This window comes from Hippopotamus amphibius, chromosome 5 (assembly GCF_030028045.1).
Source record: "Hippopotamus amphibius kiboko isolate mHipAmp2 chromosome 5, mHipAmp2.hap2, whole genome shotgun sequence".
NCBI lineage: Eukaryota > Metazoa > Chordata > Mammalia > Artiodactyla > Hippopotamidae > Hippopotamus > Hippopotamus amphibius.
This window is the reverse complement of record NC_080190.1, coordinates 32953011-32977904: the sequence shown is the minus strand read 5'-3', so window position 1 is coordinate 32977904 and position 24894 is coordinate 32953011. Positions and strand designations below refer to the sequence as shown.

The 24894-nt window shown below is 47.9% G+C and overlaps 1 protein-coding gene across 1 annotated transcript in view; it reads right to left on the bottom strand.

Moving 5' to 3' along the window:
• The window catches only part of TLL2 (tolloid like 2), a 134656-nt gene that overhangs the window by 65875 nt on the left and 43887 nt on the right, over positions 1 to 24894 (bottom strand). The window contains exon 3 of the mRNA XM_057735781.1: positions 1436 to 1513. Coding sequence (XP_057591764.1) covers positions 1436 to 1513 — 78 coding nt within the window. The remainder of the gene's footprint in view (positions 1 to 1435; positions 1514 to 24894) is intronic.

The window sequence follows — 24894 nt, the reverse complement described above, 5'->3', positions numbered from 1 at the left end:
GTGCCACAACTACTGAAGCTCTCACGCCTAGATCCTGTGCTCTGCAACAAGAGAAGGCACTGCAATGAGAAGCCTGTGCACCGCATCGAAGAGTAGCCCCAGCTCGCCACAACTAGAGAAAGCCTGCACACAGCAACGAAGACCCAATGCAGCCAAATGAATACATAAATAATTTTTTTAAAAAAATTTTAAAAATATTAGAAAAAAATGATTCCTTTTGCTCTGTGTTAATTTTATGTAGAAGACATGCCATTGTTGGCATGAGCCCTGATTCCTGCAGGATACAGGCCAGACAGAAGCCCAGCAGCCCTTCTCCTCTAACAGGAAACCTTCTCCAAAAGTGAGATGCTTCCAGTGAGACGTTTCCCGTCATCTCCAGGCTAGAATCTCTTGGAGTGCATGAGCATCTGGGCGCTGGTGTGCAGACAGGCAGAGGTGGCACCTCCAGGCAGGCCCCTGCAGCCTGGTGGCCCTGCCCACTGACAGCCACAACCACAGCACCCCCACAGTCCATGGGGTCTCCAGTCCGCACCTGCCCCCGCAGTCCCCACCCTAGCTTTATTTTCCCTCCTTGCCTCCCCTGCCCACTCATTCTGTGAGACACATAGTTTCCAAAGCCTCATCATGCCTCCTCTCAGTCCTCAGGTGAGTCCTTCAACTCACCAGTCAAGTGCTAGAGAGAGAAGTCAAGCCCAGATTGCAGAGTTTCACTGGAGGCCATCCAGTCTCTGAGCAACCAGATGCCACCCTGATACCTTTCTCTGGCAGCCAGCTCACCCCACTCAATAAAAGGATTCACTCCTTCACCCACAGACGTCACTGCTTCTAGTCCACTAAGATTGAAAGTAAAAGGTACAGGGACTTCCCTGGTGGCGCAGTGGTTAAGAAACTGCCTGCCAATGCAGGGAACACGGGTTCGATCCCTGGTCTGGGAAGATCTCACAGGCCATGGAGCAACTAAACCCGTGCATCACAACTACTGAGCCTGCGTTCTAGAGCCCGCGAGCCACAGCTATTGAAGTCCGAGTGCCTAGAGCCCGTGCTCCGCAACAAGAGAAGCCACTGCAATGAGAAGCCCACGCACGGCAATGAAGAGTAGCCCCACTCACTGCAACTAGAAAAAGCCTGCGCGCAGCAACGAAGACCCAACACAGCCAATAAATAAACTGGTTAATTAAAAAAAAAAAAAAGAAAGTAAAAGGTACAATGAGAGGTTCCCAAAGCCAGGGTGGGGCGGGGGTGGGGGTAGGGGCGGGGAATGGGGAGTGACTGGACCTAGACAGTGGTGATAGTGGCACAACATTGTACAGGTACTTAACGCCACTAAGTGGTACACTTTAAATGGTTAAGATGGTAAATTTTATGTTATGTGAAATTTACAACAACTAAAAGACAGAAAGTACCCCAAGGCCTGGGGGGGGGGGCCTCATCTTACCCTCTCTGGCTTCCTCACTGCTGGTATTCAGGGCTGTAGCATTCAGCCAGCTCTCAGATGGCTGCTCTCCAAGCCCACCTAAAGGAACAAAGAAGAAAAAACATGTGAGGACACACCAGCCTTCTCCACACTGGCACTTTGAGATGAGGTGACAGATGATCAGAATTACTGGTGGGTCAGTAAAAATTTGCTTAACAAAGGATGACCGGGCCCCTACTAGTGCTGGGCACTGTTCTCAATGCTCAGGCAGAAAAGAACTTGCTTTCTTATAACCACGAACATAGTTCAGAAACTATGAAAGGACTCTCTCCTCTATCAGTTCAAGGGTACTTGGAGTGAAATATGCAAAGTTAATGGACAAATCCCAAAGTCAGCTTCCTCTCCCTGAGAAAGCTGAATGCAAACAAGACCCTCTCTGGTCTGGAGTCCCCGGCATGGGATGCAGGGAGAAGTCATCAGTACTGCTCCTGAATATGTGATGTGGCAATTGCTGCTGCCTTGGCTTAAACAGCCATCCTGGTTTCCTCTTTGGAGTGAGTCTCCTTTTAGAAATTGGCCCCTTTTACTTTATAAATCAGACCCTGCAGACACTGCCTCAGTCAAGGGCAGTGATGCACATACTCGTTTGTTAGTATTATTATCTAGAAACCAGGTTCACCTCTGTCCATACTGGGAAGATGCTCAATCACCATCTATTACTAGTCCTACTGTGAACCAGGTGCAGTCCCAGGCAGCAGGGATCCAGCAGAAAACAAGACAGAAGGTGCACAAGTTCCAAATGGGCGGCTGGACAGTAAATAGTAGGTAAATAATAATGATTGCAGGTTCAGAAAATGCTCTGAAGATCAAATGCACTATGTGGTAACGTGGACGGAAGCAACTGCTTAGAAAGTGGTTGGAGAAGGCCCTTTAGGGAGGTGACATTTGGGTTGAGACTTGGACGACAAGAAGGAGCCAGCCACAGGGAGATCCAGGCCAGCACATCCCAGCAGAAGGAGGATTGGGAAAGAGCTTGCCTTGTGGATGGGCTGACCAGAGTGGGCAGAGAGGGAGGCTGGATCCACAAGGATAATAGGAATATCACTGGAGGCAAATCAACAGGAGAGGCTGATCGCTTAGATATGAGGGACTGAGAGGGGCCTCCAATGACACCTACATTTGGTGATTGAGCAGCTGGGTGGGTCTGGGCACCAGAGAGCAGATTTGAGGGCAAAGCCTGTGTCCAGGAGAGACTCTCATACACGTGAAACCACATCAAAGCATCTACAGGACAATCTACTTGCACAAAATTATTTCTTTCATTTGTTTAGAAATTTGCAGCTTACAATATGGTTTCCCCATCTTCCCTTTGACCTTGATCAAAACACTCTGTGGTCGAAGAAGTGTAACCCCATTTTACAGAGGAGAAAACTGAGACACAAAATGATCAGCCCAGGGTTGCCAGCCCATAAGGGAAGCTGAGGGCTCAGGACAGTCTCCTGGTCAGAAGCCAGGGGATATTTCCTGTGCCCCATAGGTCACAGGCTCCCAGCACTGCTCAAGGAGGGGTCACAAACACGGAACCCAATGCCCTGGCCCCTGACAAGCACAGGAGATCGGCCTGCGGTCCTGCATCCAACTTCCTGACCTGCAGACCACCTCTTTCCCTCTGGTGACTGACACTGGCGGTGGACCAGGCGCGCGCAGATATTTTTGCATGCCTTCATCCTGCTCGTCCGCTGCCTTTCTGGCCAACTCGGAATCCTCTCACACACTCCCTGCAGCTGCCGGGGCGTTTGCTGCCAGCTCCCAGCCCTCTGGGTATTCTTCCAGTTGCGATATCATTTCCTCTCGGGCTAAAGGTCAGGGGAAATCCTGATGGTATGAAAATCACAGGCCAGCAGAGGAATGTGCCCTGTGTAGACTGAAGGAGAGCCTGATGCCAAGGCTCTGGGACTAGCTTAGTCTTTACTCCCTGTGTAACCAAGGATGAGACCTTGGGTGTTAGTACTTTTCATCTGTCAAATGGGCTGTTCTGAGTTCCGAATGAGGTAATGGTTTGTTTAGGCATTCGTTCATTCAACAAATATTCATCTGACACCTGCTACACACCAGATGCTGTCCCTGTTACTCAGGATATGACACTGACCAAACTCTACCCTGACCTCATGTAAATTATATTCTGGTGGAGGGCAGAGGAGAAAATGATAAACAAATAGGCAACTAAATGTATAAGTCAGTTGTTGATAAGCTTTATGAAGAAAATAAATAAGGATGAGGGGAACAGGGGATGCTAGGGGTAAGGGGTTGCCATTTCACATAAGATAGAAAAGCAGAAGCCTGAAGAAAGTGAGGGTCTGCAGATAACTGGGGGAGAGCATTCCAAATGAAGGGACAGCAGGTGCAAAGGCCCTGGGGTGGAAGTGTGCTTGGCAGTAGGGAGGCGGGTATGACTGGAATGGAATGAACCAGGGAAAGAATAGTACGCGATGAGGTCAGAGAGCAGTGGAGGGTCTGGAGGCTCAGCTCATGGGGGACCTTGCAGGTCATTTTAAAGATATGGGCTTTTATTCTGAGAGATCTAGATGGGAGCCAGAGGACATGAAAGGGTTTTATAACTGCACTGGCTCTGAATATGATCAGGGGTATTAGTGATGGACAGAAGGGGGACACAGGAGCCGGGATTTGAAAGGAGATTCCACATAGCACCAATCCAGCATGGAGGGTTGGAAACTTTAGAAGTGTTTGGCTCCTACAAAAAAAAAATAGACCTGTAACGATACCTGGGCATAGCCTGGTTCAAAGTTACCAGGAGGCTGTAGTTGAGCAAGCAATGCCAGGGAGAGATTGCTATTCAGCTTTGCAGCAGGCAGAGGGGGTGGGGGTTGAGGACTTCTGATTCCCTTGCCCCCTGGCCCTTGGGGTTACCAGAGGAGCAAGGGTCTGGAGCTGGGAGACCAGGTACCCCCAGCAGATGGAGGTGGGGAAAGAATCAGTGTTTACTACCTACCAATTAGAGTGCTGACCAGGTGCTAGAAAGAGTGCTAAATGCCTTCCTTGCCTTGAGTTTTTTGGTTGTTGTTTTTTTTTTAATAAATTTATTTATTTATTGGCTGCGTTGGGTCTTCTTTGCTGCGCACGGGCTTTCTCTAGTTGCGGCGAGAGGGGGCTACTCTTCATTGCGATGCATCGGCTTCTCAGTGAGGTGGCTTCTATTGTTGTGGAGCACGGGCTCTAGGCATGTGGGCTTCAGTAGTTGTGACACGTGGGCTCAATAGTTGTGGCTCACGGGCTCTAAAGCACAGGCTCAGCAGTTGCGGCGCACAGGCTTTGTTGCTCCACGGCGTGTGGGATCTTCCTGGACCAGGGATTGAACCCGTGTCCCCTGCATTGGCAGGCGGATTCTTAACCACTGCACCACCAGGGAAGTCCCTGCCTTGAGTTTTATAATTCTAGCCATGAAGACTCAGTGGCAAAAAAGCCACAAACATCCGCATCTCACAGATGAGGAAACAAGGCTCCAAGAGGTGAAGTGACTTGCCTGTCTTGAAGGTACAGAGATGGTTAGTAATGGAGAAGCTGAAGGTGGGTCCTGACTGACCCCCCCCCCCCAAACCTGTGCTCCTTCCCCTCAGCCTCAGACCCAGAAAGAACAAGGAGAACAAGTGGGGTGTTCGGGGGTGACTGCCTATTCCCAAAGGACCCAGGGCGTTTTGTTTTGTTTTGTTTTGTTTTTTTTAGGAGGTGTGTGAGGGGACATCTAAAGTCAGTAATGAGATTGGCGTCACAGCAGTTAAGAACACACACCCCTCCTCTATCATCCTTACCAGCAGGAGACTGGCAAATCTTGTCTTTTCTCAGAAGGGCAGCAAATCTCATGCTTCCAGTGCAGCTGAGCCTGGGATCTACCTGGAGTGAATGAGTTTGGCCCCTCCCCTGATGAAAACCCTCCCATGGTTTCCGCTGCCCTTGGGATGAGTTCTAAGGCCTAACATGACCCACGAGGCCCCTGTGATATGGTCCTGCTGGCCTCCCGCACCCGCTTCTTGGGGCTACTGCTATTCCCCTACTCCCGCTCTGCACTCAGCCACCTAAGCTACTTGCAGTGCCCTGGATTTCCATGCTGCTCTTACTGATGCTCCTTCCTCTGCCAAACCCACCTCTTCACCTGGGCGAATCCTACTGGGCCTTCAGGGCTCAGCCGGAGCACCACTTCCTCTGCGAAGCCCCGTTGCTCCTCTTGAGTTAGAAGCCCCCTCCTCTGTATCACCAGCGCCCTGGGCTTGTTCACACCCCTCACCACCAGTTATCGGGACCTCCTGTCTACTCGGCTGATGCCCTAGTCTAGTTTTCAGCATCTTGAAGAAAGGGGCCTTGTCTTGTCCAACAATAGACACTCAGCCCTGTGCCTGGCACAGAGCAGACACTCAGTAAAATATGTGATTGATGGATGGACTGATGGATGGATGGATAGGTAGATGGATGAGTCAGGTAGACAGTATTTAAAAAGAAAACCCAATCATTTCTAACTCAGCATCCCTGATGGAAAAATTTGTCTTTTTCACCTTATGGAGGGAGGAAAATAGACAGTCTTGGAACAATGGCTTTCAACCTTAGCTGCACTTTGGGATCATCTTGGGAAGCTTTTCAGAAAAATACTGATGCCTGTGTCCCGCCCCAGAGGTTCTTATTTGATTGTCTGAGGCATGGCCTGGGCCTTGGGGTTTAAAAATCTCCCCAGGTGATTCTAAGATACAGCCAAAATTGAGATTCTCTACTCGGAGAACCCTGTAAGAGGTAGCCTCACCTCATGATGTTTTCTTATAACCAACCTCTTTCCTCCCAAGCTCACCAGGAGTGGAAGATGTGGAGCTGGAGACAGACATCGAGTACTAAGAAAAGTCATATCTCACATCTAAATCGATGGAATGTGTTGCTCCGTTTCAGTAAAAGCAAGGAAATGAGTAAGACAGGTGTGACTGTGGCTATAGCTGCAGCCATAAACACACAGAACGAGGAAGAGAGAAATATAGTCTGATGCAGACATAGATTGGGGGCAATGAGGGCAGGGAGTATTCAGGGTGTAGGGATGTATTTTTCCTTGGGTGTGATTGCAAGACAAAAACAAATTTGAAAAAAATACATATCTATGCCCACATTTGATCTTTGGTTAATTACCTCTTCAGTGAGAGGATATGCAAAGACCTTGTAGATTTCATTAGTCACAGGGGTTTATTCAAACGTCTCCTTTGCATAAGAAACCCAGGCTTACAGCTGGTCTCTGGGAAAGAATGCCCTCCAGGCCTTGAAAAGAGAGTTCCAGGCCTGTTCACGCTCTCACTGAAACACAGCAGAGGTCAGCGGCCCGTGATGCATGGGGCCAGGCTGAAATGTTTCTATCCAGCATTTGCAATTCAATCCCACAGTTTCCTTTATGGAACAATTCACTAAATTCAGAGTTGTTCTTTTTTCTAATTCACCATATAATTCACCTCCCAAGTTCAATTAAGAAGCAATCTGTTAGCAACTTTGGGAGCAAGCTGCTTTTCTTTGGGAAAGCCCAATTTTCTTCCGCTCGCAACAAAAAGTGGCTTAATTATACGCGTCATATGAGACACCGATGTACACACAACGCCCCTCCACCACAATCAATGAAATATTAACTATACACATCCAAAGATATCTAAGTAGAAAGGGATGGGCTTTTCCAAAGCCCAAAAAGATACAGCCATAGATCAATATTGTTCATTTGAATATATGATCATTCATAGTGACTATGAATTAATATTCATGAATATGGTAATTAATAAACAAAACCTGATAGTAATTATTTCTTCAGTCTCATTCTTAGAGCTTAACGTTACTTGGTTCTTGGTTTTCTTAAATGCAAGAATAACTACCATTTTTATAGTGCTGTTATTTGCAGGTACTCGCATATGTTATCTTGTATTTAATCCTCAAACTAACCCTCTGAGGTGGGTATTATTCCCATTTTATACTCAGTTACACTTTACACTAGGGTAACTGAGGCTTAGAGCAGTTAAGATATCACTGTGGATGCACAGCCTTGGGTGGAGAGGTTGAGATTCTCTCCAGATCAGTTTAGTGTCAAAGCCTTTACAATACAAGAAACCCTGCCAGGACAACCTTAGCTCTCACGTTTACTGACTTTTTTAATACCCATATTTACAGCTCTGATCCATGAGAGGTAAATCTAGCACAAAAATGCTTTGCTTTACTCTAAGAAAAATAAAAAAATAATCTCTAGCACAAGATTTTAAAAATCATTTTATTGCCAGTCCATTCATTTAATAAATACTGATGGAGTGCCTGCTTTGGGCAGCACAGTGCTGGTTTCCTGAAGGCAGAGACAGGCAGGGTCTATCTTCGTGGTGCTAGTAGAGAGAAGAAAATCAGCAATAAACAATGAGATCATGGGGCCTGCCTGGCGATCCAGTGGTTAGGATTTGGTGCTTTTGCTGCCATGGGCCAGGGTTCAATCCCTGGTTGGGGAACTAAGATCCTGTAAGCCACATGAAGCAGCAAAAAAAAAAAAAACAAAACCCTAAACAAAAACCAAAAGAGATCATTCCATGGAGGGATTAAGCACTTTTGAGAAATTAAAACAGAGTTTTATGAAAGAGCAACGGGGGATGGGAGCCCAGGGAAGGTCTGAGTTGCTGACATTTGAGCTGAGACCTAAGTGATGAGAGGGGCACATCCATCTGGGGAGGGTATTCTAGCTGAAAAACAAACAAACAAACAAACAAAACCCAGCAAGTGAAAAAAAAAAAAAAAAAAGCCCAGAGGGAGGAAAATTAGAGTCCACTGGAGCTGGAACTAAGACTAACACCTGAGGGACGCAGGGCCTTTGAGTCTTACCCTCACAGTCAATTTGCCACACCCTTTGCTCATATGCAATATGCACAGCAAGCCTGTGAATAAGTAACATCATTCCTCTTCTACAGAAGGGAAAACTGAGGTTCCTGAATAAGTTGTCCAAGATCACGCAGCTGGTAAGTGACTGAATTTTGCCTTTCAAGGCAGGCCCTCTGACTCCAGAATCCGTGCTCCTGGGCTTCCAACGTGGCGCAGTGTTTAAGAATCTGCCTGCCAATGCAGGGGACATGGGTTCGAAACCTGCTCCAGGAAGATCTCACATGCCTCAGACCAAATAAGCCCGTGAGCCACAACTATTGAGCCTGAGCTTTACAGCCCGCGAGCCACAACTACTGAGCCCATGTGCTGTAACTATTGAAGTCCACGCGCCTAGAGCCTGTGCTCCGCAACAAGAGAAGCCACGGCAATGAGGAGCCTGAGCACTGCAAAGGAGAGTAGCCCCCGTTCTCCGCAACTAGAGAAAGCCCGTGTGCGGCAACGAAGACCCAACACAGCCAATAAACAAATAAATTAAAAAAAAAAAAAGAACCCATGCTCCTAACCCCTGCCCTCTACCCCACACCTTGTACAGGTGTAGTCTGAGCAAGCATCCCAGGCAAGGCCAATGGATGAAACATCTGCACACTTCTGTCAGAAAACCACTGCAAGACACACCTGCTCAGCAGAGCTTTCCATTATCCATTAGGGGAAAAAAAGCGAGGCAAAGCCCCTTTAACAGGTTGATTTAGGAATGAACTAGGCAACCACTATGGTAATCAATGTGTAATCCTGAGCAGCTCAGTGCCAAGTAAATTTTATATCTATGCCAAATTTCAAATGCTACACAAGGGAAAGAGAAAATGAGTTAAAAGATCACTGCCAGGTTTTGTTAATGAAATGATTTAATATTGGCAAGTGTATAATAAAATAGGAATTCTTATACACTGCTGTTGGAGGAGGAATATAAATTGGTAACACGTTATGAGGTAATTTAGCAAGATGTATCAAAGTCTTTTAAAACAAGCAATAATATGACTTTGACCCAATAATATGACTTCTAGGTATCAGTACTAAGGAATTAATCGACAATGAAAACAAAGGATGTTCATTCCCAACATTTTAAAGACAGACTGTAACAACCACACCCCCAACGCGGGGGTGGTAGAAGGAATTATGATATAAAGGAACTTAATGTAATCTTTCAAACTGTTTTAGAAGAAATTTTGCTAAATGGGAAAAATGTTGGTATTGTAGGTCAAAACACAGTTTAGGAAGCAGTACCCAGCATGATTCCATCTTTTACTTTTTAAAAAGCATACACAAAAAAATATGGAAAAAATACTGGAAGGAAATACCCACAATGTCCATTGTGATAATCTCTGGTGGGTGATTTTTGGACGAATGTTACTTTTTTATACACTTTTTGTAATTTCTAAATTTTTTCAACATATTACTTTTATCATCAGGAAGTAAAAGAATTTTCAAAAAGAAGAACTAGATTACATCATACACTTTGCCGAAGAACATGTGCTCTGCACTTTGTAGTGTATGTCTGTACACACATACACATACACACACACAGTTGCTGGGAAACCCTTTTCCGATGGGAAAGAAACGTATTTGTGTTTATGCAGATGGAAAGGTTGTGGTCCAATCTTTTTTTCTGCTTTTCTGCTCTGACCATGGAAAGAAAAAATAATGAGTCCACACCTTGGCAAGATGGAAGAAGGAAAGTTCATTGGTGAGAATGGGAGAGGTCCTGTGGGAACCTTCTTTAAGACAGTGTTGGATGGTCTCTTGGGAGACCCAGTCCGCTCTTCCCCAGTCAGTTAACTGGCTCCCACCCATGTCCTAGCACTGGCTGATGAGGCCTCGGAATTTGCTCCGACCCCAGGCAGAAGCTCATGGGAGGCTTCTTAATCATGCAAATTTGAGCTCTCTCTTCCCAGAGTCTCCAGCCAGATGTCCATCTTGCTTGGTGTTGGAACCTCCACCCATCCTGAATGCCTGTGTCTGTATTTTTCCTAGTCCCTGACTGTTGGTTGCGCTACACCAGACCTTCTGCTTAGGGATGCTCTTGGAGCACTTGTTGCTCACCTGGCTTCAAACCTCCAGTGCTCTCCTGAGCCCTGGACTCTAGGTATTCTTATACACCTAGTCCACATCTTTCACACCCAGCCTGGCCTTGACTTCCTGGCCATTTCCATCATTTATTGCTGTATAACAAACCATCCCTCTAAACAGAGTGGCTTAAAATAACCACCATTTTATGCTTGCTTCTGATTCTGAGGGCCAGGAGCTGGGGCAAGGAACAAATGGGGCTGACGAGTCTCTGCCCTTGGACCTGAGCTGGGATAACTGGAAATGGCTGAGGGATGGCTGAGATGGCTCACGTGGAGGCAGCATTCCAAAAGGATGAGCCGCACCATGCAAGAGTTTTTTCAGCTTCTGCTTTCTAATGTCCTACTGGCCAAAACAAGTCACACAACCAAGCCCAGAGTCACGAAGAATGACTCTGCCAGGTGAGGTTTGTCAGGCACCACAAATGGAACAGCCTACCCCCTGCTTGCTCCTAGATACTTAAAGTTCTAGTAAGTCAGGTGGTTTGGAAGATGGACCTAGAGTGCCAGCTCTGGAGTCAGACTGTGCAAGGTTAAACCTTTACTTGGTCACTTACTAGCTGTGTGATCTTAAGTCTCTTCACTTACACCTCTATGCTTCAGTCTCCTCACCCATAAATTAAGGATGAGAGTATCCACCTCTTAGGGTTGTTATGAAGACAAAGAGAGATGAACATGCAGCCGTAGAACAATGCCTGGCCCATAGTCAGCACCCATTGAGTTAGCTCTTACCATTATTGCCTCTAAAACTGTTCTGAAGGCTGAAGGAGCAGAATGGGGTGAAACAATAAGCCATGGAGACGAGACATTTTATACCAGAAACACCACAAGTGAAGTAAAAAGTTCAAGCTCTCCTTAAAGTGCACGTAGCAAAACCAAGTTTAGGCTGAGGCTCCTTTGATAGTTATTGGCAGTCAGTGAAAATAAGACATCCACTGTACCCGAGCATGGTATATCTTTAAACCTTGCTCCATAACAATTTGAGGCATCAGATAACTAAAAAAGTAACCAACGATATATGTTAATAAAAGACTCAGGTGTCTAGGTTGTGTGTAGTCATCCTGTTATCCCTGAGAGAGTGGAGTGCATTGGCCAAGATAGGTAAGTGTCATTCACTGAGTGGTGGGTCCCAATTTACAGGCTAGAGCTTTGCTGAGAGACCCAATAATGTTTATTGGGGACCTTGTGTGCCAAGGACTGTCCTTGCTGCCTTACGTGTATTTTCTCATTTAACAGTCCTCTGAGGTAGGAACTATTACCGGCTTTACTTACAAATGAGAGAACTGAGGCTTAGAAAACTTTAAATAACTCACCCACAGTCATCCAGCTAGCAAGAAGCAAAAACCCAGATATAATCCCAGGCCCATCTGATTCTACTGATGGTCTTTATAACACAGGGCTAGGGATTCCAACCTTAAAAATTGACAGCAAATCTCCCAATACATAAGGCTGGGAAAATCCCAGCTCCTCATACTCTAGAGTAAGCTAGATGAAAAAGGGTCATGTTCCTGGGGAGATCTCTCCACATTTTGGGGATGGTTCTGAAGGCTCAGTGTTGACCCATGTTTGTATTCTGAGGTGGGAAGTGCCCAGAGACTGGAGCAAGACCTCTGAGGAAGAGGAGGAGAAGACAGATGCTGAATGGGAACCTGAGCTCCCAGGGAAGTTGTCCCGCAAACCACTCTCCACCCGCTGGTGGCTGCCCCAGCTGCACTGACAGTCAGGGCTCTCCATCCCCAAACCAGGGATCAGACCAGATGTCCTTGAAGACTGAGCAGGTTCTTCCTCGGGAATAGGAAGTGATCCCCTCCAGGCACAAAGGAGGGCCCCTTCACTTCCAGCTGAGCTCAGGACCACTAGATTTCCTCTGAGCCACCTAAGGTATCACCTCTGGCCAGGGCTCACCACCTGCCTTGAATCAGGTCAGTTCCACAATGTGCTATGAACCAGCACTGCCCCACCCACAGGAGCCATGAGGCAGAGAGAACAGTGAGAGCAACCTGGCAAAGGAAATCCCACTCTCAACCTGGAAGTTTAGGAGGGCTTCCTGGCAGTGGCACTGAAGGACAAGAAGGGTTTCAACAAGTAGAGATGGGAGGGAGTCAGGCAGGATAGACTATAGAAGGGAAAAGACTAGCACAGCTTGGTAGTACAGCTTTTTTGACCCAAGTGATCTTTGGCATGATACGTAAATTCTTTGAGCCTCAGTTTTCCCATCCATTAAAAAAGGACAAAATGGGACCTAACTTTCAGGTTGTGAGCAACACCTAATGCAATGTCTGGCACCTTGTAGGGACCCCATAGCGTTACTGTTGATTATTCTTTAGGTCACCTTAGGAGACTTCAGCCTCTGGTATCTTGATGACCATACTATAGTTTAAGCTGTGGCCAGGAGCACAGCTCCTATTTGCAGGACAACTTCCCTGGGAGCTCAGGTTCCCCAGACCTCAGCCTGCCATAACCCAGCCTCCCCCAGTTCACGACAGGACTGAATGGCCTGACAATGACAGGCTGTCTCTGCCCTACAACCTGCCCAAAACTTTTGTAGGGTCTGAGAGAACTTCCTGGTGTCATTTAGAGGAAGGAAGGGGAGAGAGGGAGGAGACAGATGAGAAAGGAGTAGCTGCTCTTTCCCTCAGACAACATCTGTCACCTGAACTTCCAATGGGGTTTGGTCCTTTTTGTTTCTACAAAGCTGTAGAGGGGAATTGCTGGTCCTCAGAGGCCCTGAGGGGATTCATTGGGGCCTCTCCTTCACACGGATTTCCAGAAGCTTGGGGAGGGGAGGCTGCTTGTAAAGCCGGGAGTGGTTGAGCGAGGCAGCGGTGGGGCCGTAGAGAGGCAGCAGGGGAAAAATTCAGACACACATTGTTCACGGCTGAGGTGAGGCAGGAAGGGAGCACAGGGACCCGGCAGCACGATGGGACACCAATTAAATTCTTCCCTGAGATGCTGAAAGCCACAATTTGAACCAATAAGCTGAATGCATAAGAGGAAGATTCTAGAAGAATCTTCTCAGTCCCCATTTATTTCCTTCGGGGATCACTGAGCATTACCAGCAACGATCTCACTTATTTGCTTACATGTTTATTGCCTGCCTCTCTGACACCCTCTAAAAACCTAGCTCCATCTTCTGCTCTGATGTAGCCCCAGGCCTGGGACAGTACCCAACACACAGGAGGCGGCTGCCAGTGGGAGAGGGGACTGGGGAAAGGGAGCCTGCAGGATGTGAGGCTACAGGGGACATTAATGCCTGTCTCCAGGCAAGAAGTGATGGCGTCCTGGAGTGACAGGACTGTAGGGATGGAGAGGAGTGTGCTTGGGAGGGCTATTTAGGTGATGGGATGAACATAACTTGGTACCCAGCTGGATATGAGAAGAGAGATGGAGGAAACTCCCTACTCAGCTCTAAGACGTGTTAAAGGCACCCCTTTGCCCATCCTTCATGCTGAAATATGTCAAAAGAAGAGAAATTTTCAGAGGGCCCTTTCAGAATAGTCAACATAAGAGACTTGGGATAACTTTAACAGGAAGTGTGGAAGAGGAAAATTATACATTTTTATAAAAATAGTAGTAAGTAAAGACATTCCCTGTTTCTGGATGAACTGGGTAAATAATACAAATGTGTCAGTTTCTCCAAACAAAGTTATAAGTTTCATTCAATCATGATCCAAATTCAAGAGGATTTTGTTGGGATCTTCTTAGATTTTTGTGGAGATGTGATCCTCAAATTCATGTAGAAGAATAAACAGATGAGACTATTCAAGAAATTTCTAAAAATTAAAAGCAAGGACCATGAGAAAGGATGGCCACCAAATATCAAAACATATAAAGAAATTAACATGAAAAGACATACAGATGAATGGGACATAAATGTGAACAGTACATTTAAAAACATACACTATGTGATAAAGGAGACACAGGTAAAGAATATGAATTAGATGGTGTTGAGATTATTATTCAGAACTTGGAGGGAGGGGTACCTCCAAATAAAACCCAAATGGATTGAAAGAATTAAATAGAAACAAACAAACCATAGAAAAACTTTAGAAAAGCATGTTATTTCCCAAAGCTATAGTAGGAAAAATTTTATACATTTAGAAATATAAGAAAAAGAAAATTTGACTTGATATATTTAACTTCAAAACTTTAAAACTTCTGTATCTCACAAAGACTAATCCCCTAAAATGAAAATAAAACACCCACACAAGTGAAAAATATCTGAACTGAAGATAACAAATGGTTAGTATCCATATTATATAAATAGTTCATGGGAGTCAATGAGAAAAACTTTATATCAAATATGCATTGGATAAAGGAAACTGGTGAACATGTCACAGAAGAAAAATGTAGTTAGTAGGTAAATATATAGGATTTGTTTACCCTTGAGAAATGAAAACAGAAGCAAAAATAAGGTACCATTTCCCAACTATTAAAGTTGCAAAATAAAGAGATTAATGGTAACAATGATGCTGAGTCGGGTGGAAGTGGAATTTTCCTTTTGTGAAGAATCCTTTATTCAGCCAATCTGGTGAGTGTCTACAATGTGCCTCTCACAGGACCAGGCACTGGGAGGGCACAGATAAGTGATAATTCACAGAGCTCGCAGTCCAGTCTGGGAGAAAGAAGAAGACATCGGGCGTTCAGAGGCCTCCGGGGGAGGGGCTGGCTGAGTATGAGGGAAGGGCAGAAGGGGACAGGCAAAGACCTTCAGGGCCCACGGAGGAGAGTCCAAGTCCCACAGGAGTCTGGTCCCAACATGCCTTTCCAGTTTCTCTTCTCCCCCATGTCGCATCCTCAAACCCACCTGCCGACCATCCTGCACTGCTCGGTTCTCACTACCAAGCTCCCACCTCCATGACTATGTTCAGGCTCTGCCTCCCATCTGCCAGGCCCTCCCCACCTCACCTCTCATCAAAATCCTCCATGGTCCAGCTCAGCCTCTTCCATGAAGCCACCCCTCACCTCTGTGCTGCACTTACCTCCCTCTCATGGCCCTCTACTCATTCACCCGTTCAGTCATTCCCTCATGCAACACGCTTCTGCGGGGCACCTCTCCGTACCAGGCACTGTACCAGGTGCCAGGGATAGAAAAACAGAGCAGACACTATCCCTCCTCTTAAGGAGCTCACGCCCCTGATCATACCGTGCCTGGACCACAATTATTTGCAGATCAAGTCTGTTGTCCCTATGAGACACTTAACCCCTTGAGGATTGAGATAACATCCTATTTCCATTGTGTGGTTTCATATCAGAGGCTTAACAAATATGTCCATTTGAATTGGACTGAAAAGGACTGACTGATGCTTGCATACATTCTGGCTATACTTGTGGGAGGTAAGGTATTATTGTCCTTACTCTCATTTTACAGACGAGGAGACTGAGCCTCGAGGAGGTTAAAGCACTTGATCTGGGTCACCAGGTGGTATGCATCAGAGCTGGGAGGCTCTAACCCCCTGCCCTTGCTCTATGCCTCATTGCTCTGTCTTTTGGTGTCTGACAAGAGCAGAGAAGGAATGGAAAACCCCAGGCAATGAAGAAAGTGTTACCTACACCTGAGGGTTAAGACTTTCTCACTACCCGGTAAAAAGTTCTTCAGAAGAGACACAGGTTTGTCCTCATAGAACCTCTTAGAAGGAATTTACCATGTGGCCTTTGCACAGATGACCAAATGACTGATAAAGATGTACAGAGGTCTCAAAGGGCAAACCCCATGAATTAGGTCACAGAAAGAGCAGCAAGAGCCCAAGAAGTCCAAGAGAGGAAGCCCTCCGCAGGGAACTGGAGAGGAGAAGCAGAAAGAGGACCACAGAGCTCCACGGCCTGTCTTTGCCCTTTGGGGACGGAAGTCAGCTCGGTTCAAGGAGAAGTATAGCGAAATGGCTTCACCTTTAAGAGATAATCTAAGTGACTAGAGGTTAGCTGACTAGTGTTTTTCTGGGTGATGGCGCATGTCAGTGAGGTGGAATGACGCCTTTGTTTCAGAAAGGTTAATACCTGTTAATGGTCCCATCCCTCTGATTCACTGGGGCAGAAAGAAACTATTCTGATGCCAAGGCATGAGCTGGGCCATAAACCACCCCCTGCCAGACACTGTCCTGTTGGCCTGTTTTGTCTTTCACCCCAGTGCCAGCCAGAACCTGGGACACGGTACGCTGTGTGGCAGGGGTGGGAGGGGGTGGTGGTGGGAAGGGCCAGAGATTGAACGTTCAAGGAAAGGAAGAAAAGAGGCTCCAGAAGAAGGATCTTCTTCCAGACTACCAGGTAACAGTTAAAGCTTAGGACCTCCTCCCTTGATGAAGAAGAGAAAAGCGACCCTGACCCGTGTCATGGGACCTGAATTAGGGTCCAAGGATGTTGTCCCTTACCCACTGGCCCAAGGTGCCAACCCCGATGCCTAGAGTTGGGGGCCTAGGCAAGTAATACATCAGCGTGAAAGAGGTCTGTATGAAAGATGAATAAGGAATAGTGGGGTCTGTGGCAAACCGCAGAGCACCTGCTCCTCCAGAGTCCAACCCATCGTTACGCAACTGATTGTTGCCATGTGGGATTGCTGGACCAGCATGGCCAGATCTTCCAATTTTTCAAGAGAAGCCAGAGTTCTGGATTTTTATGAGAAATTTGATTTTTAAATTTTGGCAGTAACTTTAAACAAAAACTTAAGCACTACAAAACAAACAAAACACATCTGCAGACCAGATTTGGCCAGTGGGCTGACCACTTAGGACCTCTGGGCTGCAGAGTGAATGGGAAAGTCGAGCCTCTAGAGGGTGCCCATGTCAGGGAAGACAGGTATTCCTCGGGAGATGGCAGCAAGGTCCAGGGATGCAGGAGGGTGGTAGAGAACCTGGGAAGCAGAAGCAAGGAGCAGCAGCAGCAGGATGGTGACTGGATAAAATTCAGAGGCTCAGTGCCAAGGTCAGCTGAGGCTTTTCTCTGACTGTTTGTGGGCAAATAGTCTCATTAAAGGACACCTAAGAGAAATAAGATGACCAGAACGCAGGGTGAGATTCCACTGGCAACTCCATCGCCTTCATCACCTTCTATCTCTGGACCTCCTTGGAAAATCACATGCAGACCTCGATGTAAACAGCCCCAGAAGAAACATGACTTTGTCCAAGCCATCCGATACTTCAGCCACAGGTTAGCATGATGGGACCAAGTTTCATCCCAAACGTGAACCGCAGGGCCACCTGCTGCCCCCCGAGCTGCGTCTCTGGCTCTCCTAATGCAGCCCCCTTGTCACTGGTGTCCAGTGTCTACGTCCTTCACGAGGCTTCGGGGTGGAAGGCAGTCTGACCTTTCTCAGGCTCCTCTTTCCAGCCCATTGTTGTTTGTTGTTTTCGAAGATGGGACGAAGGGAGGCTACAGCCACATTTGCTGCCAACACCTGTGGGAGCCCACTGGAGGGTCTCTAAAGGGTCTCGTATTAGATGCAATTTGAGTAGAATGTTCTAAAGTTTCACAAGGCATCACATGAAAGGGGGGCTGAAGACGCTGCGGGTGTCTAATCAGCCCCACAGGCAGCAGACGCCATGCATTGAGCTCCCGCGCATTCAAGGATTATCTTCAGCAAAAGAACTGAGAGACTCATTCTTGGTCCTCAGGAAGCTTAGAAGTCCAACCCTCCGTTCTACATATACGGAGATCCCAGCAGGTGAATTGACATGCTGTGCAGTAGGTAACTGAAAGGTTGTCTCACTGCTTTTGTTCGAAAACAATTTTATTATCATGCCCAAGAAGAAAATACTTGAGTAGTAAATACATTGGAAACAAAGGTCAGTTTTCAGCTGTAACAAAATGTGACCATCCAAAAACGGCCAGGAAAAACAAGAGCAAAGGTGCAAGAGAACTAAAAATGCTATGTTAAAAAATTTTAGGGGGTGATTACTTATTGGATAAATGCATCCTTTATTTTGTCAAAAAAGGATTCACCAGAGGGTGCTCTTAAGCCAGGGTGGGGAATATTGTTCATACGGAGGCCACTGATGCTAGACAATCAACTGGAGGGCTGCACAAATAAAAAGCCTTAAACTGTGGTTTACTTCATTTCATTCTGCTTTAGAGGTCACCTACTCATCAAATGAAGAACAGAAAACATAGAATTCCATTCAATAAATACTAACAAAAACATACACAGTTAACAGAGTGCGAAAATAGAATCCGATGAAGAAGAAGCAAAGAGTGATGCTCGGGAAGATGAGGCACAATCTTTCTTTTGGCCAAAACTGAGAGGCAAATGTTAGATCCTCACCTGAGACAAGCCATCCCCAGCTCCCATGAGGCTGTGTTCCCAAATTCCAGGTATTAAGATGGCTGATGGGAACTCATAAAGCATTTTCCCATGAAAATAATATAAATGGCAAAGTGGGTGTGAGTTTACCAGGCTTGACTCCAAGACCAGGTTAACTCCAAAGGGAGCTACTTCCACCTCTCCACATGTGCAGGGGTCAGTTCACTCACCCATCCTCTCCGCTAACCAGAGGCTGCCCCATCCTTCATTCCTGTCTCAAGCCACAGACACAGACCCACTACCTGCTTCCATTATAACTTTGTTTCTTCCTCCTGTCTCCCTGGGGCACTGATCAGCTCACCTTATACTCCTTCCTTTGGCAATTGCTTCCACTCTTAGGGCTTTTCTGGCACTGTTATGTAGGTGGGTACCACAAGCATTCAGTGGGGGACACTTGAGAAGAGGGATCACGGTGTAGACTCAGGCATGGGGGCCGTGATGGGTCAGGTGCAAGAAGAAGAGTAAAAGCAAAAAGGAGATTCTCTGTGGCCCCTGAGAGAAGAAGCCAGCCTTGTTCTTTTCTCTCCAGCTCTAGTTGAGTCCCCAAAAGCTCAGCTCTTCTGCTTCTGTCCTTAGATGGCCATAAGAATATATTCTCAAATAAATTCTTTTATTAAGCTATCTTGAGTGGGATTCTGTATCTCAAAACTGAAAGAAGCTTGCCTACAATGTCAGGCGCTGGACTCATTTGTCCTGGTTTCTCAAGCTAATTTCCCCATTTTGCTTCAGGCTTCCAGATTAGAGGCCCACTGTGTGTGGGGGTGGGGGGGTGGGGGAGGACAGGGGGCTGGTGGTGGTGCTGGGATAACGGCTCCCTGGGCGGATGCCCAAGGGTGGGCACTGACCCTCCCCCATCTGGTTCTGCACCCGTCGTGACTCCAAGTGGACTCTCAGCCCAGTTTCTCCAAATTCTGACAGATGCAGTCATAATAAAAATCAACCGAAAGGTGAATTAACTTTTCCCAACACTTCACGTTTGCAGTGAACTCTGGCTTCAATCCAAGGTATAAGTCAGCCTCTGAATGAGGCCCCAGGGAACGAGATGATAGAATCCTTATGTGGCATTCTTTGTTCCTTCCTAAAGAGCAGATGTGCACTTTATCAGATGCCTTTTTATCATCTCAAACCATCTTACTAAACTGAAACCTTTATGAGCGGAGTAACTGCCAGGCCTCCCCCGGTTCCTGCGGCCCAGTCCTCCTCCTCTCCAGCTGCTGACTGCTGTCTGCACGCAGAGCCAGCCCTGCCCTCGGGTGGGGGGATTAAAGGCGCGTGGGCTCCATGCTCCAGGGTCACGGCAGCACATCACCTTTGGCTCCAGTTTTGATCTGAGGGATTCTCCTTAATTTCTGACCCCTGTCCCCATCCTATTCTCTCAGGCCAAGCCTCTGACTTCTTGTCCTCCTTAATACCCACTTCGCGCAAGAACCGGGGGGCCTTGGCTTGTTCTTCTGGGCTCTCAGCATAGCACTGGAACTCTCTGTGAGTTCTATTAAAGGCCTCTCTGATGTTATTTGCCTGGGTCTCTGGCCTCACACAAACATTCCTGCCTCCCGTCATGTCCTGTGCCCAAACTGGATGCCCGACACTAACTTCTGCCTGGATGACAGCTGTCACTTGGGGCTTTCTCTCCAGGTGTGAGTTCTGCCCACTGGACCACATCTCCTCTGGGAGGTCAGTGGGGCCCTGCACCAGCGGGGTCACAGCTCCTCCCCCACCACAGCCTGCCCCATTCCTCCAGTACCACCAAAGCACTTCCATCATTAAAACTCCATTTCCTTAATGGCAGAAGAAAAAAGTGGGTACTGCCCACAGAAGTGGGTACTGCTCTCCCGGTGCTGAGCACAGAAGGGGTCCCCAATTAGCATCTGTTCCTTGAAGGAAGCAGAGGGCGGGGCAGGAGAGAGAGGGAAAGGGACTCGAACGAAGACGATGGCGTGAGAGGGTCAGCAGAACTGACACAGGGGAGTGCAGGTCGTGCCAGAGGAGCAGTGTAGCCATAAAGATGAAGTTCTAGACCACGGGAGCCAAGGTGAACTCTCACGGGAGGGGCGGGGTGACATGGAGCCGTCCATTGTGGGGGGCGGGGCACACAGGCCCGCGAAGGAAAAGGCTGAGCGGAGCCCTGGAGGAGTGAGCAGGAAGGCCGGCACCCTCTCTCTGGACTGGAAAAGACCAGACCTGGGGCTCTGTCCACAGGGCTCAGTGAAGACAAGCTATTGACCATGTGGCCAGAGGATGCCCTTTCCAGACACCCCCTGCGAGGTGATCTGGACTTGCCCAGCCCGAGCGCACCACCCCTGAGCCTTTCTTCCACTGCTGGCTCCCACTCCAGGCATCACACCTGCAGACAAACAGTCCCAACCCCAACTGGTCTGGGGGAGCAGAGCAGCAAGGAGGCCGCCACGCACTCCTGAGGCTCTATTCTCAGCTCACAAGGGTTTGTCTGGCGCGGTCCCTGGGCCCAGGCGGATGCTGGCACCAAAGAGGGAGGGCCAAGACCAAACAGGAACACGTCACAGCTGTTGAGAGTCTGGTGGACGCAGCAAGGCACACACCGAGTGGAACCTGAGAAGACCGAGGGCGGGATGAAGCGCAGCCCCATGAGTGGGTGGAGCTCGCCCATGTCTTTTATCATCACCTCTCAAAGGTAGCGGTGAGGAGACCACGTCTTCACAGCTCAGGGAGACAGGGTGAGTGATGGTGCCAGCATCTCTTTCCGGAAGCAATGGAGTGTAGAGGGGAAAAGCAGCCTTTGACCTTAGAGAGAGTGAAGTCCTAATCTTGGCTCTGCCAGTTAGTTGTGCGATCAAAGAAAGGTTACACGCCTCTCTGAACATTAGCTTTCACATCTGTAGGTATCCACAGTACCTGCCACGTAGAGCTGTTGCGTGCAGATTAAATGAGATCATTTAGGACACAATTAGCACACAACAAGTGGTGGTCATTATCCTTCTTTTTGCTGCTGCTGTCAAAGAAGGACCGGCATGGAATCCATTCTCAGATCTCTGTGTGGCCAGCTTCATGACCTAGAGTTTGACTCAGGAGGACTAGGAAAGGCTTTATGCTGGGGATTGACAGAGATGCCCCATGCGCTGCTGGAATCTAAATCCAGGGATCTGGTCAGATCACAGATGGGTCTCTGGCCCATCTCCAGAGACCCCAGGGTGGGGGCAGGAAGGGTACTGCAAAGCAAAAGACTTCCAAGGCATCTAGGAAGTGTGGGGTCTGGGACACAGAGGTGGAATGGGGAGAAGAGAAGGCAGGAGCCAGCACATGGGCAGCCACGTGGCTATGATTTCTCGAGCATCTACCAGGTGTCAGACACTGGGATGAGTGCTTTACCTCCCACACTTTTCCAATCCCCCTTCTCCAATCCCATTTTCCAAATAAGGAAGGAGTCCCCCTAACGCCCACAGTGAATCAGTGCACAGCCAGGGAGGCCTGCCTGACTCCAGAACCCATGCCTTTCTAGAATCCAGGATATCCACGTGAGAACTCCTCCAACGGAGTATAAACAGACGGAAAAGGGGAGATGCGGATCTGAGTTTCATAATTTGGGCTCTGCAGAGTATAAACTTCTTGAAATTGCAAGCAAAACTGTATGTGTACCTTTTTCTCAGAGACGTGCTGAAAATACTCATCAGACTCTCAGAGGGTGTGGGAACCACAAAATGTCAAGAACAATATACCTAGAGATAAGAAGTCCCCAAGACCCTATTCCAAAGCTCTTGAAGAGACAGTGGCAAGGATGAGTAAGATTGCCCCTAACAGCTTCTTGTCCCTCCAAGCCAGTGGCCCCAGCAGCAGAGGCCACCAGATCCTACCGAGATGGTGTTGCATGATACGAGAGAAGAGAGCCTTGAACCCAACGAGCTGTCTCAGCAAGTCTAACCTGGCATTCATCTGTAAGCTCAGAACACTGTCCCTTCTACAGGAGGTCACAGGGGGATACCACTGCCCATTTCTTTCCTGGAGCCTGGTCAGTTAGCAGTACTCCCACAACCAATAAAGAAAGTTAATGAAAAGATGAAGCCATGTCTACAAAGCTTGGGGAATGTCTCCATGGGAGCAGAGCCAGAAAATCCACAGCCTGTCAATAGGGCTGCTCAAAGAAACCCCACTCACAAGTTCTCCGAAGGGCCTCAAAGCTGAAAATGTGTTGGGAACAGAGACGTGTTGGGTCCCTTTTAGACCCTCAAAGCTTGGAAGGCAGGGCCCAGAAACCTATGTAGTATATGAGGGTCTCTCATGGGTGGGGTTCAGACTTTGTGCCTAAATTTAGTCCCTCGATGCCCAATGGCCTTTGCTTCTCTCTTCTCCAGCCTGAAGCATCAGTGCTCAAATCCAGAGCTCAAACTGGCTTGAAAGAAGTGAGGATGTAGTTTCACGAGACCCTCTATTCAGAGGGGACACTGAGACCAGGTGACGGTAGCACGTGCCCCTCCAAGTCACGGACCGCATAGGAAAAAGGAACTCAAGGAGTAGAAGGCTCTGTGGGGTCCACCTCTGAGTGATGAGGCCCAGGGAGAGGAGGCAAGTTAGCCAAACTTATGTCTTCGACTCTCTCCTGCTAATTTATTACTTTGAATGCAAATGACCAAACTGTTGGGCTTATATGGACGCCCCACAGATGGCAGGAGTTTAGAGTAAGACTGGTGTCTTAAATAGAGATGGACCTGGCGCAGTGGCTCAGAACAGACAAGGCGGGAAACATCAGCTTCCATCAGAGCCAGTAAGTAATTAAAGCCATTTCCCCTTCCAGAGTCTTCATTACAAAGAGCAAGAAATCAGACCCATTACCCGGATTGAGATAACTGCAAGATGAGATTTCCTCTCCAAGTTTCCAGACACTTGCAAAGATGAGAATGTTCAACTTTGCTTCCAGGACTCTTTAGGGAAGAAACAAACAAACAAAAAGTCCCAAAGCATCAACCGCACACGCATTTCCTCCACATCTTGTGTGGTTAGGGGCTGAGGTGTCCCAGAACTCAGAAACGGGGGTGTGAGGTTCTGCACCACCACATCGAAGAGGATGCAAGAGGATGGGAGAATGAGTGTGTGCCTGCGTGTGTGTCCAGCTAAGTACTTCCTTCACGACACAGCTAATCCGATTAGCAGCTTTAGGAAACTCTGCAGTGTTAATTCAAGGGCCCCATTCATAGAACAGCTTGGCCCATGCCGGCCCAGAACTCCCATTCTTCTCACTGCAAATAAAATGCACACAGGACTTTCTCTCCCTGAAGAATGCACTCCTGCCTCCCTGCCCCTGTGCACATCCAAAAGGCTGCTGCCACTTCCTCTGGCGGCTCTCACGGAAGGGGGATGTGACTGTCTGAAAATGGGGAGAAAATAGCGCTCTCCCCATCTCAAGCACAAATAAGGTTAATTTTAACAGCGCTATCAACCCAGCTGGACCCCTAAGCCATCAGCTGTTCTGAGGAAAGAGGTGGCATGAATCCCACCAGTTGTAGGGCTCTCGGTGAGTGGCTGTAGGCAGACCTTCATTCCTTTTTCTGTGGGATGGGGACTTGGAGCAGAGGGCATAGCTGGAGCAGAAGGCTGGAAGGAAGGACACTCGGGGCCTGTACAGACACGACGTCATTGCGTTTGGCTGGAGGGTGAGGAGAGGGAAGGGAGCCAGGTGTGTAGGCTGTGGATAAAGCGTGGAGGACCTTGGGGGCCAGATGAGGACTGCTTCTGATAAGTGATAGGCACCCACGGAAGGGTTTGAAAAAGCACAGTTGTATCAGGGCTGCCGTAACAAGTTACCACAGAGTCAGTGGCTTAACAATGGAAATCTACTCTCTCTCAGTTCTGAAGGCGAGAAGTCTGAAGTCGAGGTATCGGCAGGGCCGTGCTCCCTCTGCAGGCTCTGCGGGAATCCTTCCTCGCCTCTCCCTAGCTTGTGGTGGCTCCCCGCAATCCTTGGTGGCCCCTGGCTTGTAGCTGCGTCACTCCAGTCTCTGCCTCCCTCTTCACGTGGCCTCCTTCTCTGTGTCTCTCTGTGTCGTCTCTTCTGTTTTGTTTTTTTTTTTAAATAAATAAATTTATTTATTTAATTGGCTGTATTGGGTCTTTTTTTTTTGCTGTACGCGGGCTTTCTTTTAGTCGTGGTGAGTGGGGGCTACTCTTCGTTGTGGTGCGCAGGCTGCTCGTTGCCGCGGCTTCTCTTGTTGTGCAGCACG